Genomic DNA, 15,722 nt, shown 5'->3' on the forward strand with positions numbered 1-15,722 from the left:
CCCCCCGACTCGAGCACCGCCTGCTGGGGCTGCGCGAGACTTTCGTTTTCAGCGCGAATTTATAAGGACTGTAAAAGGTTTAACGGAAACTGACACAGTTATACTTTTGAATTGTCGACAGTGTAGTCTAATTATTCACACAGTCCCGATTTCTCCTTGAACACGATTCCACACGTCGGGTTGGCTACGGTGGAAATCTAAATTAATGTAGATGTTGAATGGAGAGAACACACAAATTGAATGTCACCTGATATCCAGGCAACAAAGACCTGTAACAAAATGAAAACCACAGAGGGGCTATGGTAATGTGTCCTGAGTGTTTCTTTTTAACGCTGTTTCAAGAGCCGGTTTGATTTACAATGGGAACTTTCTCGTTTGGCCCAAACGTACGTATTATTAAATGTATGAAAACATATAACGTCTTCAACCTAAAAAGCAATCTGCTACCTCTAAAGAGGGGGTCATTAACTCAGGTTTTTTATGCCTCCCATCTGGAATAAACCATCTTTTCATTCTGGGTTATTTTCTTTGACACACAAATCGTTCCTCTTGCCAATTCCCGAAAATAACAGCATAAAAGCATACTATAGCATGGTTAATAATAAACACAACCCATTTGGTTGAATATGTGGACGAATTGATCATTATTAAAAATACGTGTTGTATTGTCTCGGCCGTATTTGTGTTAACCCTTTTATAGTAAATGGGCTGGTCCACACTAGACCACCAAGGAAAATGGCGACTGTGAAATGGATGGAAGACGAAAGTAAGAAATAATTCAATGCAGCGTATAAAGAGCACCCCGATCTACGACGGCCGGAGGTAATATCCGTTTGTTTTTAAGTCAAATAAGGATGTATGGATGGTAAGTGTTGAGGCACAATTCCCATTAGTTGTAGTTTGGTCTAAGGATTTGGCTTTGCTGTGGTACAGAGCCTAAATAGAATGGGCTGCAGATCCTGCAAGCTGCATCCAACAACACAGCATGATATAAACGGGAAGAACATGCAACGGGATACAGGTTGTCTGATTTCTAAATGATAATGTATTTGTTGTGATGTGTTGCTGCTAAAAACGAATAGTGACTTTATTTTGGGTTGCCATGCAAGTGAACTGTGCTCAAAGTTTTAGCTCGAGAATAAACCCCTTTCGCTCATGCAAACCCTATTGTGGATGAAGTCTGCAGTTGTGTAGAAGATGGTTCTTTGCCATAATTTCCTCGAGTTAGTTTGACACTTTTATTTGCCCTCGAAGCTGAGCCCCCTTTTCTTGCGACCTTGCATCCATTGTCACCAACAATCTACTTAACAGGTGATATGCATTATGTTGGTTTAGTCACGAGACACGTTGAGATTATAACGTCAAATGAGGAAGGGAACATGTTGGCAAAAGTCAACTTTTTTTTACGTGAGATATGTGAATGCAGAACTTAAAGGAGACTTGAAAAGGTGATACACTAAATACTGCATTTTAGCAAACCGCCTCAAGATGTCGCTCTTCTATTTTGTACGTACCGAAGTACTTACGTGCGTATACATTCATAGACAAATGAATAAAAATATGAAATAGGCTTTTTACCAGTGATCATAACATGTTGGCGTAACAAATAGGTTCCCCAACTAAAAATTAAACATTTAAATTTCAGGATGTTCCTGATTATCGATGATCGATGTTGAAATAATATAATACGCTAGAAATTTAGTTCATGAATGGAATAGAGAATATTGTGATTGTTTTAAAAGTGTTAGTGAACCACCTGTATCAGCTCAAACCTCGAACATCAACCCTATATCAAAGGAAAAGCGTTTGGGGCTGAGAGTTCTAGGGAAAAGGTGGAGGTGTTTATCCCCCATGGGTGAAGCTAGGGTAGGACATTTGGAGAAATCAGCCAGTGTAAACTAGATTTTGAAAGCATCCAACCGAAAAAAAATCCCACCCGTCCCTTCAGACCATCCTCCCAAGCCACTCCCCCAAATTTTATTCGGGCCAAATAGACCTCTGAAGAATAAGTCCCGCCTCCAAGGCTCCGGTTCCCTCGGTCAAATGTCTATGGAAAATAACGTGGGGTTTTTGAATGATCGTACATAACTAACTCTGTAAGTGACGGAGAAGTAAAAGCTGCGTCACGTTTTGAACTACACACATTTTCCATCTAGTTTCGACTGGGTTTTTGGATTGTTGGTGCCGTTAAAGAAGTAAACGATTATTAATGCTACTTTAACGGCACCAAAAATCCAAAAACCCAGTTGAAACTAGAAGAAAACGGTTGTAGTTGAAAACGTGACGCAGCTTTTACTTCTCCACCACCTACAGAGTTTGTTATGTACGATCATTCAAAAATCCCATGTTATTTCCCATAGACATTTGACCGAGGGAACCGGGAGCTTCGGAGGTGGGACTTATTCTTCAGAGGTCCATTGTTATTCTACTGTCGGTATGTGAATAGAATTTCAACAACCATAACCAATCGGAGGAGAGGCATTCTAACCAATCAGAGGCGAGAATCCCAGACTTATTCTACGAAAAAAAATATCGCCACCTGGTGGCTCCCGGCTCCCTCGGTCAAATGTCTATGGGAAATAACATGGGTTTTTTGAATGATCGTACATAACAAACTCTAGTTTTGACTGGGTTTTTGGATTGTCGTGACGTTAAAGTAGTAAACGATTATTAATGCTAACCGGGAGATAGTTCCAATCTGCGCAGGCTGTTATTGAGATATTGTTGAGATATTCGATTGATTGCAGATTGTAGCACATATATATATATATATATATATATATATATAGTATTGATATTTTATAATTCCAGTACATAACCCTTAACATTAACATTTTTTATATTTGAATATAATTTAATTATACTATGAATTCAATTATAATATAGAGGAATCCGAGTCGAGTCAATGTCTCATGTGTTCTCATTAGCTTTATTTTGCGTGACCTTGATCAGAACAGTAACTTCTTTCTTAACAAGGTAGAACAACATGAACAAGTAGTGCCGTTGGCGCCACATCCGTAGACGGGCTCTGGTGCCACTGAACACCATTTTGGTGAAGACAAACTATGAGACATTGCCATTGCTATGCAACCTTGACTGGGAGAGTCGGGACGTCCTAAGTCTGTGCAGATCTGCGTTAGCATATGCTTCTTCATAGTTAACTACTTTAACGGCACCGACAATGCAAAAACCCCAGTGGAAACTAGATGGAAAAAGTGTGTATTTCAAAACGTGACGCAGCTTTTACTTCTTCGCCACCTACTGAGTTTGTTATGTACGATCATTCAAAAACCCCATGTTATTTCCCTTAGACATTTGACCGAGGGAACCGGGAGCCTCGGAGGCGGGACTTATTCTTCAGAGGCCTATTAGACTAGGTGTGTCAAATTCTGTTAGTTGGTTATTATTATTGGTTGGTCGATATGCACTTGTTTGACCAAGTTCACATTTGTCGGACAATGGCTGGTGTTACTTTCATAAGGGGAAAAAGCACTTCTTAATCCAAAGCGGAGGGACATATGCAGATTCATGTATTGAGTGATAGCCTATTTAGATTAGATTAGATTAAAAAACACAGGATAAAAATACAATACAATAAAAATACAAAGTACTAATGCAAAAACAGACAAGAAAAACAAATAGACGCTAAGGTAAATGCTAAACGACAAGACAAGACAAACCGAACAAACAGGGCAAACAAAACAGACGATATAAACAATATAAATTATAAAGTGTGTTACAAGTAACGTTAATTATCAATAACATTTTTATGGACTCGGACCAAGAGTGGATCTGAAACCCACTGACGCTAGCATAGCGTTCTGTGAAATCTTCTGTGAAGTATTATTTTCTCCCAAATTCTTTTTTTTTCTTTATTTATTTTTTGAAATCTTTACGATTTGTGCTCATTTTATCATCAGAAAGAGTGCCTACTTATGTGAATTAATAAAATGTCAACAATTTTATAATATATAACAGTACATTTTTAATGATGCACACACATTGCGCTATTTCAAACTATGGAACGATAGCATCTCTATATTTCACTACGATATCTCGTTGTTTGGAATATCACAATTTGCATGCCGACAGCTAACCACAGGGCAGGTGAGTTTGCCGGAGGCTGCTCTCATGTTCATCAAGCTCGGGCTGACACTGCTTTTCCTTGTTCTCCACATGGGCTTTAGCCTTTAACATATTTTTATGTTGCCAGAATTTGCAAAACAGTTCATCCCCGGACTCATAATTGTCCCGGTATTGCTCTTTTCTGAATTTAGGAGTTGTGGTCGAATTTTATAGTTTTCAAGAGGACTTGGCCGTCTTGGCCTCTTTCTCAAAGTCTTGAGGTGATGTTGCAACCGACATCCCCTCCCCCTCTCAAAACTACCCAATTGACCTGTCGTTAAGCTCCGCCCTTAGAACGCAGATGAGCCAATGACATTCCAGCTGCAACTATACCAGACATCGGCTCGGACAACTCCATTGAAAACAACAGGGAGGAGCCATAATATAATATAACAATTTAATGGTGGACAAAATTTAATGGTGGACAAAATAATCTGAATTTAAGCTTGTTACCTTCTGTATGTATTTTAAAGTTTTCAATATACACCTCCATAGCGTAATGTAGTCCCTTTCAATTGATCCTGGAAGAAATTAAATCCTTTTTCGCCCAGAACTACTTCTCTTTTTTTTATCGAGTCTGGTTTGTTTGTCCGAGTTTGTCATGGTAAAGACGGGGGGTGTGACTTAGCGACAGGTCAATTGAAATCTGAAATATGCATTTATGCCTAGTTGTCTGTAATTTGACAATTATTAAATCATTTAGGTTACTACAATAATCAGGCCTACTTTAGATAAAAAAGTTGTATCCATTTCAGTCAAATATGGACAATTATGCAATATTCCAAGTTTTCCAGTTAGGTAATTTAGTACCAAATTCCACAATTACGGCCCTGATTTCCGTAGATAAGGGGGATGACTCGATGTGCTCCGCTAAAGTAGGCCTAGTTGGGACTTAAGAATGAAAATGATGATGAATGATGCAAACCATGAAAAATAAGTGGTGCAAATGATAGGGCTGTGATAGACCACAATGGAAATAGGTCCTGGACTTTATTGTGGTTTTATCCTCAATTGTATTTTACGTATTTTGTGTAAGGCATTTGTTTGATACAATTTAATAAATCAAATCAAAATCCAATTGTTTAATAAAAATAAAATAATAAAAACTGCTGTACCAAAAAACATACCGAACCGTGACTTAAAAACCGAGGTACGTACCCAATCGTTACTTATGTGTATCGTTACACCCCTAGTGTTAATTATAATGGCCCCCAATAGATGGTGCTGCGGTTCATGCCAAGGCGCCATTCTTTTTAACAACTGAGGAACCTTCATTCAGCCATTCTATTCATAATATTATTTCTAAAGCAATATAGACTCACTCACATAGAATCACTCAAAAATAAAACACATCTGTTTCCATTTGCTTCCCCCACCTGAAAAAATAATGGATTAAGAATGCTTTTTTTCATTATGAAAGTAACGCCAGAATAATAACTAGGCATGTGCATTTTCTGAAGAAATGCTAGTGGTTACATGAGCCAACTCGTCGTATGCACAATCTTTTCAAGGTCTTGCTAACATGCTAATGCTAGCAAGTCCCTGGGCCGCTTTGAAGCTGACTTTTGATTGATTGATTGAATTATTGGGCAGATCTTTTAACATTGAGTGTTTAGAGCATCCCCTATGTTCAAAGTGGTGCTTTACTTTTTGGAGACGCTTGGTTTCTATTCGTGTACCAACTTTGAAAGTTGTTTAGCTTAGGAATGGTTGAAGTCAGCGTTTTTTCCCCATTGACGTCCAGTGGTAATTTGAAATTGTCATATTTTAATGACGCGTCATTTGCATTTACCTACTTGCTCCCCCCTGTGGATGATGTTTTTATTTATTTATGTATATTTAGCAATACATTTTGCTATGTATTCAAATCTGTTTATTTTTGGGCCCTGAACAATTGCCTAACAAAATGCTATTAAACCGGGACTTCAAAATGTCAAATGTCAATAAAACGGCTGTTCTGAATTGTTTCCCACTAGCGCTGCAAAAGTAAAAAGCGTGGCCAATGCAGCTCTAGTGTTGGTGTAACAGAAAAATATTCTATATAATACAGGTTAAACTGACGTACAATATGTGTACATTGGTGGAAATGATCAGACTTACGAAAGCCTACGAAACTAATACCCAAATACTCGTTGAGATTTAGACTATTGAGTCTATTTTCTATTAGTCTATTTGATCATTTTTGATTATCACTAGAGGGCATGACCCTATACAATTGGTGTAATATTTTGTTATGTGCTAAGAACATCCAATTTTCTCTTCCAGGTCAAGGCCACAGAAATGTCATGCCTGGCAGTTCGTGATGAAGATGACAAAGATACAGATCCCGAGATGAATGCCCTCACACTCCTTCAAGAGCCAGTGAGAATGACACAAGCGGCCTTATCTTACATAGACTCTTTTGGCAAGCCTGCTCTTGCCAAACAAAATGGCGTTCTTGATGTTTTGTCAAACGCTGATATGTTGTCCCCAGTTGGCTTGGGAAATGGACCTTCCTCGCATAGGGCTACACAGGCACATGATCTCAACAGCTTGTGCATAGAGGAGGAGGAGAAAAGCATCACACCCTTGAAAACAGTGCAGGAAATTGATACTGCAGGAATATGGGGATTCGACGTTGATTCACCTGAGGACTCATTGGATGACTTCAGCAGTGCCCGTGATCTTCAGTGGGACCCTCACAAAGAGTTCATGCAGTTCTTGTGGGACGACCATGACGAATCCCCAGGGGAGGAGATGCAAAAGGAAGTTACGGCTTCTAGAACTCAAAAGAGGAGGAAACGTAAGATGGATATGGTGGTTATGGTAGATCCCTCAGAAGATCTTTACCCTAATCTAGGACATAAATCATCTGAAGACTCGCATGATGGAGAAGACCAAGCACACTCTGTCCCCATGAGCAAGGTACAAAACCTGAGGATGCATTCCAAATCTTCATCAACTGAGAACACAGAGTATCCCAATGGAACTGTTAAGGCCATCAAGCAAATTTTATACAACGCACCAACATTAAACTCTTTTGATAATAATATAAGTCACAGGCTTTCACCCTTAAGGGGAAGACTTCCAGTAAATTCTCCCTCGGAGCCTAAGCCATCATCCTACCCCTGTTCGAAATGTCACCTTGTTTTCAGAAAGGAGATCAGTTTGCAACAGCACTTGGAATTGCATTCAGATCTTTCCTTTATGTCGCCTAGTCCTTTTATCTGCCAAGAATGTGGACATATTTTCAGAGAGAGCAGCTCCCTTTTAGAGCATATGGCTGTTCACACTAAGAGAAGGAAAAGACAAGTTGAAGAAATCCACGATGTGTCTGATACAAATAAGGCTGGAAAAGACGCACTTTGTTGCCCTCAATGCCCATTTCAAACAAACTGCCAGAATACTTTTGTTGAACATGCCCTGACACACAGTAAGAGCAAGCGTTGTTTTAAATGTGAAAAATGTAAATTCCACGCAGTGTCTGAGAGAGGGCTTCGGAGACATAATACTTCGCAGCACAAGGATAGCGGCAGGGATGAGGCCGGTATTTTCTCTTGCACAATTTGTTCATACCGAGCTTTCAGTAAAAATGTTTTTAGAAATCATCTTCAGTGTCGTCATAAACTCACGATCGAGAAATACGAATCAATACACAGCTTACATGAGAGTGAGACAAATGCACAGCTACCTGTTGAGAAGCAAGCCTCTTGTAAAATGGACAATTCTGAAACAAAATCTAAAATATTCGCGCCCCCCAAAAAAGCTAATTCAATAAGTAACTTTTCCAACTTATTCAAGCATGAAAAGATGACGAGGAGAAGTCTCGAGAAGTCTCAAGAAACCCAGTCCAAGCTGGACAAATCGATCGATGTTCTACTTTCTCGACAAAGACATGACAAAGACACTGATGCTAAACGGAAGAAAGAAAGTTACAATGGCATTACATCTACACACACCTCTAGCAATGATGATAATGATTTGCAAGATCATTTGCAAGGAATGCTTCCAACTAAGCTTCCAGAAACCAGGTCATCCTCAAATGGTGAAAAGCAAACTTGTGTTTCTAAGCCTGATACAAATCCTTGTGAATACAGTGTCACAGAGGAAGATATTGAAAGCAATAGAATACCTAAGCCAACTTCAGATCAGGCCATTAAAAAGACACCTTCAAAAAGAAAAATGTCAACACCTTTTCGAAACACTACAGAAGAGGATTCATGCTTTATTTTACCCAAACATTTGCAAAGTCCAAAGATGTTAAACCGTTCAGAAGAGATCACAAACTGTGAAGAGAAGGACATTTTTCAATTCAAAGAAACTCTTGCCAACACTAACCTTTATGATGACGATGATGTCAAGCAGGAAGAAAAGCACATTTATACATATAGTCGGAGGATGTCAATGAGAGGGGTTCTGCAGGCATCTAAGAAGTTGTTTGATAAGATAACGACTGACGGGAATGATGATGATGAGGTAAAGACAGATATCAAGGAAGAGTGCATAGAAACTGAGGTCTTTGGAGACAGCTTTGAGTCCCACTCGATGACAATGGAAGGATCCTACACCGACGATTCGTCAGATTTGGAACCCAAATCCTGTCCGTACTGCCCTGAAGTCTTTGAGTCTGGTGTTGGGTTATCCAATCATGTGAGAGGCCACCTTCATCGAGTTGGATTGAATTACAACGAGAGGCATGTAGTTCCTGCTGAACATGTGGCTTCTCGAGACAAGAAGCCACGTATGAGACGCAGGATTTCTCCCATTCCACAATTGGAAGAAGGTATTGAGATAGTTTTGGGTATATTTGAGTATGCACCAATAATACTGTAACTGTTTATGAAGGTTCTAATCTTGGCTTTCTCTTTTTGCAGCAGTACTGTTGGAACCCCCTGCAGACCCTCTAGAAAACTCTGATGACCTGGAGATAATCCATTCCTGTCCACTTTGTGGGGACAAGTTTGATAACCGGACTGGACAGTCCAACCACATCCGAGGCCACTTGAAACAGCTTGGTAGACCAATTAAATCAAAGAACAAGACCCCATTATGCTTACTTCGAGAACTGATGCGGGACAAGAAAGAGGTCCATAGGGCTATTCAAATCCTCAATAAGAAACGAAATAAATTCTCATTTCGTAAGTCGTCAAAGCTAGCCAGGTCTCATTCTCTAACTGGACTCTTTAAAAATAATTATATTCCAACCATCTCCAATGATGCCAAATCACACTTCTCCAAACCCCAGTTCTCTTTGTTGGGAGTTGCATCTGAAAAGAAGCAGCTGGAGACCAAGTTGGAGGTTAAAGGATCCCTTTCGAGTGCGAGTGCCTTGATAGGGATTCTGAAGAAGAGAAAGTGCCAAGAAGATTCAAGAATAAAGGCCTCTTCTCAAATGTCAAAATCCACAATAGCAGTTTGTTTAGATACTGAACATGGTGCTGGATCAAGACTTGACGCTTCATTACAAAACTCAATAGCAGGTAAGTTATATCTTTTTTAATGGTTAGTCTGGATGGGATGGGATATATTTCAAAAAAATATAGCTTAAATTTATAGACGCCATGTTCAGACGCCACGAGTGCAGACGGTCCAAAAACAACCATGGCATTTATACTATGGAGGGGCAGGTGCATTCTGCTTTCCGAGCTGCTAAATTTCAGAGGGTGTGCAGCCTGGGACAGTTTGGCGATTTAACCCTAATTTTTGGTTAATGCTGGCTTGAACAGTTCTCGCCATGTGACTATAAATGTGGTTTAAGGCAGGTGTTCATAACCTGTTAAAGATTTTGCCTGCAGGATACATCTGATAGATCTTGCATGACTAACTGAGGAACAGAGCCTAAATTACTTCCTGTTTACATTTTTGTTTGTTCTAATTTGTTTTTCTTGTGTTTCTGTCTAATCAGAGAAAGGAGAGTTCAACCGAAAGATTTGTATGCACTGCAATGCATCTTTCCACAGTGGAGTTAGCTTGTCTAATCATTTGCGGGCTTATGCAAAGCGAAAAAGGAATGCCTCACTTGATGGAGCAAGTAAGTACATCAATAGCATTGGCTTCGACTTATGGTATAGTTGGAGTTTGTGTGACCTTTTTCCCTAATTTGTTAATTATGTACCCGTCAACTAACCCTTTAAAGGATTTGCAAAGACCCAGGTCAATTGTTGATTGTCTGTCTAGATCTAAATCAGCCAAGAAATGGGCCAGTTGGCCAGCAAATGAAATCCATTCTATATTCCAAATGAGTGTTTAGCAGCTAACATTGCTGTATCTTTATCTTCTGAGTAGACAACATGTGAATGTAGGCTACAAACGCAAGTAACTATTTACAAGTGCAAAAACGGCAACATATTCTTTATTTTGCTGACATGTTTTTTATCCTGACGAAAGCCTCGTAAGGAAACTTTCCCTGTCTTTGTTAAATGCGACTGCATCCCCTTCTCTCCCATGATGGTCAGCAGCTTGCGGATTTCACAGTCTCTCCAGTTAGAAACTATGTACTACTATGATATTGCTGTGTTGTCTCTGTTGTAGAGACAATGCAGCAACATCTACCCAAGTCTCGCCCCTAGATGCCGTCTAATCACATTTACATGAAAATGAAACCCCCAATATGTTTAGGGTTCGAAAGGGGAAATTGGGGTGAGAAATTAAGCCGGTATATTACCTTGGTCAGTGTAAACGCACGGACCATGCTGGGAAAAAGGTGGGTATAAGACGGGCCTATTTGACAGTGTAAAAACTAGTTGTATTTTTTATGACACAAGTGCATACAAAGTACCATGGCTAGGCAGGGTTCTCCAATGGCGCATTCCACCGGCGGGTTTGGTTAGGTATGAATAGGTGCAGAACAGTTCGCGTTTCCAATGCCAAAAGTGGGCGGACTTAGCCGCAATTAGCCGTACCTATCTCTCAGTGCTCCTCCGTTAGGGTCTGAAAGGGTGCCAACAAGTTCGAGCTACACACGCCATCCATTGATTGGTCGACAGAATTGTCACTTCCGTGCAACAGGGGGATAATAACAAACAAACACAGTACCCGTGAGGTATTTCTGGGCGGCGAAAGCTTTGTTTATTGAAGAAAATGTTGTGCAATAGTTTGCTGTCCTTCTTGGATGTCCTACATTTTTGCTCTTTGTTTAATGTGTCACGTTCTTCTTTTTCCTTGGATTTTTCAGCAGGCTACACTGTAGGGCTGCTATGAGGTCACGGTGCTTACGTAGCTGCCACGGCTATCGGCATCCGGCTTAAACCCCGCCCTACCATAAGGGTACTGTCGGCGGTGGAAACGCGAGCCGTAACTGGGCTGCGCCTAACCACACCTACACTACCGGACCTTATCGTACTGGGCCTAGCCGCAATTCCCAGTGGCTTTCCAACTACCCAATTTCAGAATGCATGTACACCATAAGAAGGGATGAGTTAAACAAAAATCATGGCTGATTTCCATGTAGACATAGACAATGTCAACAAATACCTGGTGTCTTGGCAAACCAGCCATACCAAGATGTTGAACGTAAATAAAGAAATCTAGGCCTACTGCATTTCTAAAATACAGATTTTGGGGTTCATTTTGCCTCATAAAAGTATTACATTTTATTAGGATGTTTAGGACCACTGGGATGGAAGGCATTTTAAAATGTAAAAAGTAATCAAGAGCTACAAGATGTTGTCGCTTGTATGACTTAACTGACCAGAGTTCACCATATTTGCTTTAGCGATTGACTGCAAAGGAAGAAGACCTCGGTCGAGGCCAGGCTCAAAGAAGAAGACGCTGCCCGTACCACAGACTCCAGAAGAAATGTACAGACTCACATGCAGGTAAAGAAGTCAAGCTCTCCTCCTGGTCAAACTTGTGTTCTTTCAGGTTGCAGTTTTCCCCTAAAATTGACTTTGGTACACCATTACAGTATACAATGACAGAAATTGTATACAATTTGATTAGAGATGGTTAAAGGGGCTGTTGGTAAGATGTGTCTAATTTGGGTTCGAATTATTAGAAATGCCATAGCCATCCGTCAGCGAGTGAAATGCTCTGTGAGAATATCTCTTCCGGTTGAATTTGATTCGGCCTCTGTATTAGACAATTTTGAATTTAGAACAGTGCTAATGTCTTATTTCTCAGGAAAACTTTTCCCTGATTGTTTTGGGGAATATATCCTGCCTGTCAATCTCGTGTTACGATAGCTCCACCTCAGTGCCCTGTACTACGAACCTCGATTAGTGGGTTAGCGAGGTATGTTGTGCTCAAAGCCTGGGTTAGCTGGGGACACGAAAGTCTATCTCTTTTAGCGCCGCTGTATCACCATGGTGACTTATGCTGTCAACCAAACCTGGTCGGGAGCAGGTTTTCAGCTAAGATAAGCGCAGCTTCCTCGCCCCTCCGTTGACAATGACGTCACCATTTGTGGGTTTCCCCGTAGACCTCGGAGCCCGTATCGTATAGGGGTCTCTCCGGAGACAGCGGGTCTTTTGGGACAGATCCGATCCCTTGGCATTGTCTGAGAATATTCTTTATGAGAGATACAGGTTCTCATCAGAGGGTATTCGCTACTTTATCGTCCTCGTTGGACCTTATGTAGACAGTGCTTACTGTTGTGCAGTGTGTCTCCGTGAGAATGGTAGAGTGGGGGTAGCGCGTCAGTCTTCAATTTCTGCGTGCGGGGTTCGTCTCCCAAGTGATGCGCATTTGTGTGAAGCTTAAAAAGTCATAAGTCATATGGAATACTAATTTACTGAAGGTTATGGAATTATATTTTTGTACTTATTTCGAACTTGAATCCAGGACCGTGCTGGCACCACAAGTATGGGGGTAAAAGGCATGATGGTGGACCGGTGAGATTTGAACGCCGGTCGCTGGCGTTTGGGTCTTTTAATAATCCACTACGCCACCACCGCTACCTCACAGGGGTCGAAAACATATGCAATACATTTCTTACATAGGGTGTATTTAAAGTGAATTCCCTAAATTATAGAACAAGGCAGGTTGGACGTTGCTCATGCATTTTGAAATCAGCATCGCTCTATTGGGATTAATGGCGAACAATTCATCATTTGGCATAGTTATTTTATAGACTAAATGCAGAATCCTTTCACTTATACGAATTTACACAATCGAATTTACACTATTTTTTGCCAGCACGCCTCCCTAGCCAGTACGTCTCCCAGAAAGCCTGGGTATGTTCAGCGAGGTTCGTAGTATACCCCACAGGTGTGTGAATGCCGTACTCCATAATGGTGCAGGGGAGGAGGAAAGAAGGGAGGGAGGGAGCAGGCTGCCCTAAAATCTTGCCTCGTAGTAAAGTCGGTGAGGTATTAAAGGGATGATATATCCTGCTTTTAGACTGTTATGACGTATGTATACATTCATATATACATACATTCATGTATGTATTCATATATTCATTCACGCCCACCGGGAATGCCCCTCAGTGCATGAAACCACTTGTTTGCGCTCAAACTTTACTTCCGTAACAGTGTGACATCAGACTGTGCAGTGGTCGGTGCAGAAGTAGCGCCTCCCAGCTACCCGCAATGTTTACAACTTCTCGGGGGGGTGAATTTGCGGACGCACAAGCAAAGCGTTCGTCCAATCACAACAGATTGCTAATCAATCACAGCAGACTGGGCTACTCGGGAGGGGGGCCTTAAAGCTACATGATACAAATCAGTTTTGAAATTGGTTTCAACAGTGTGAGAATTTCTAAAATACCGGCATGTAACCCTATTCTACACTCAAATAATTTTTTCAAATTCTTATGCAAATTTTATTTTTCTCAGATTGTCGATGCAAATGACAGTCAGTATAATTTTCAAGTCATCAACCGTTAAGAGTATAATTCCAATTTTTTTTCAAAAATAAAAAACTCAAAATGCACTGTTCCAAATTATTATGCACAACAGAGCACCATCAGCCTACCCAGTGTACTGTAGCAAACGTTGCTCATTTATCCGTCATACATCTAGGTGAACACGCCCACTTGTGATGTTAGAAGAGGCCGATTTTCAAAACGGCTTGTAACGGCTAATCACACCCACAGCTGGTGGTATAATATGTAAACTTGTAACAATATCTAACCCTAACCTAAAAAGCAGGATATGGGATCTTTAAACAGCATTTTTCTCAGAAAGGTAGCTAGCTCCTGGCAAATAAATGCAGGTAAGGTGCTCTGAGAATATGGCCGTGGCGGGATTACAGGTAATCCAGACAAAGAAAGGTGTGTTCCCGTGAAGCATGACGAGTACTCTTACCGCAGGCTAATGGAGACCATCGTTTTGTGAAGTTATGTGGTATGGCAAAAGTTAGGATGATTAAAATCAAGCTAAAGGATGTTATATAGTGATCTCATTAGTTAGGTCACTAACAAGTAATTTGTATCCAATATTTAGGCATTTAACTAACATTTAACTCATTTGTTTCTCTCATATCTCTCCATCATAAAAGTATAATGTAAAAAATAAAATGAAAATGCAAAGTTGTGTAATTTCCTGTGATTGCGTAGCACAGATCACCATCAGTTCCTTATCAATGGTGGAATGAACAAAGGAATGCTGAAATGGAGGGTCCGTGGCGGTTGTCGTTGCAGGTTTTGTGACCTCGTCTTCCAGGGTCCCTTGTCGGTGCAGGAGGACTGGATCAAACACTTACAGAGACACATTATGAACACTGGTGTTCCCAACACCGGACTGGGCATGGTGGAGGTCTCCATGCAGCCGCGGGACCCCTCCAACCCCAGGCCGGACCAGGACGGCCCCTCCACAGGCCCCCACCATGCTGCTTCGTGAAGCCCATGAGGAGTGACTTCATGGGAAGTCAATAGACTGTATGTGTTTTGTACATGGATGTTCTTTCACTTTTACTTTCATCAAGTCATCTGTTTAGCCAAAATGTACAACATTGCTAAACAGAGATATTTTACATGTTGAATATATTATCAAGGACTTTCATTTTAGAAATTATTTCCAATAATAGACCTAACAAAAAATAGGAACACAATTCCAAAAAAAAAATTTTTATGCAGTAATGTAGTGTGGAACCCATTTCTAATGAAGACAACTTTTACCTCAAAGATTTCTAATGGTTTACACATCACTTATGTCCAGTTCGGGAACACCTTTATCATTATTCACATTTAAAATATACACAGGTCCATGTAACGGACAGTCTCTTTTGTATTGTGACATATTTCCACATTCAGCCAGTGCTAACGGGCAGTTATTGATTGATATCTTACTTAAAAGCAATTGCACATTTAAAAAAGATCACTGTTTTCAAACTAAAATGTGAGGAATTGTGTGGAAAAGCAGCAAGGGTGTATGACAACTCCTGTTATAGAATAGGGTTTATAGTATTACAATCACTGCATTGATTTCTAAAACAAACTCTTGAACTGAAAGTAAAAAAAATAAATTATGAAAATATGAACCGACAGAGCAGTCATTTGCTGCCCTTCGTAACTGTCAACCTATATTTAATGTTTTAGACAACTGTTGGAAAATAAATGCTGTTTTTAAATAATTTAATTTTAAATGTACTATATATATCACAGATACAATGCTTTCAACTTTTTGTGATGTTATAAATAAAAAGTTGAGCAACTAGATTCATGTAATTTATTTAAA

General features: G+C 40.3%; 1 protein-coding gene across 1 annotated transcript; it reads left to right on the forward strand.

Moving 5' to 3' along the window:
- The first annotated feature begins 712 nt into the window (after window positions 1-712).
- On the forward strand, window positions 713-15,703 carry znf644a (zinc finger protein 644a). Its single transcript, XM_084481575.1, has 6 exons — window positions 713-822; window positions 6,391-8,887; window positions 8,979-9,584; window positions 10,010-10,135; window positions 11,819-11,921; window positions 14,687-15,703. Exons 2-6 carry the CDS (start codon window positions 6,406-6,408, stop codon window positions 14,883-14,885), a joined length of 3,516 nt encoding a protein of 1,171 aa, XP_084337701.1. The 5' UTR covers window positions 713-822; window positions 6,391-6,405; the 3' UTR covers window positions 14,886-15,703.
- Window positions 15,704-15,722: the final 19 nt, after the last annotated feature.

The sequence above is a fragment of the Micromesistius poutassou genome (assembly GCF_964030765.1).
Source record: "Micromesistius poutassou genome assembly, chromosome: 16".
Taxonomy (NCBI): domain Eukaryota; kingdom Metazoa; phylum Chordata; class Actinopteri; order Gadiformes; family Gadidae; genus Micromesistius; species Micromesistius poutassou.

Excerpts from the sequence above, each read along its gene's own strand:
- znf644a (XM_084481575.1), top strand. The coding sequence starts at position 6,406 with ATGTCATGCCTGGCAGTTCGTGATGAAGATGACAAAGATACAGATCCC. Across the intron at positions 8,888-8,978 it reads CATTCCACAATTGGAAGAAG|CAGTACTGTTGGAACCCCCT; the intron begins GTATTGAGATAG and ends CTCTTTTTGCAG. Across the intron at positions 9,585-10,009 it reads ATTACAAAACTCAATAGCAG|AGAAAGGAGAGTTCAACCGA; the intron begins GTAAGTTATATC and ends CTGTCTAATCAG.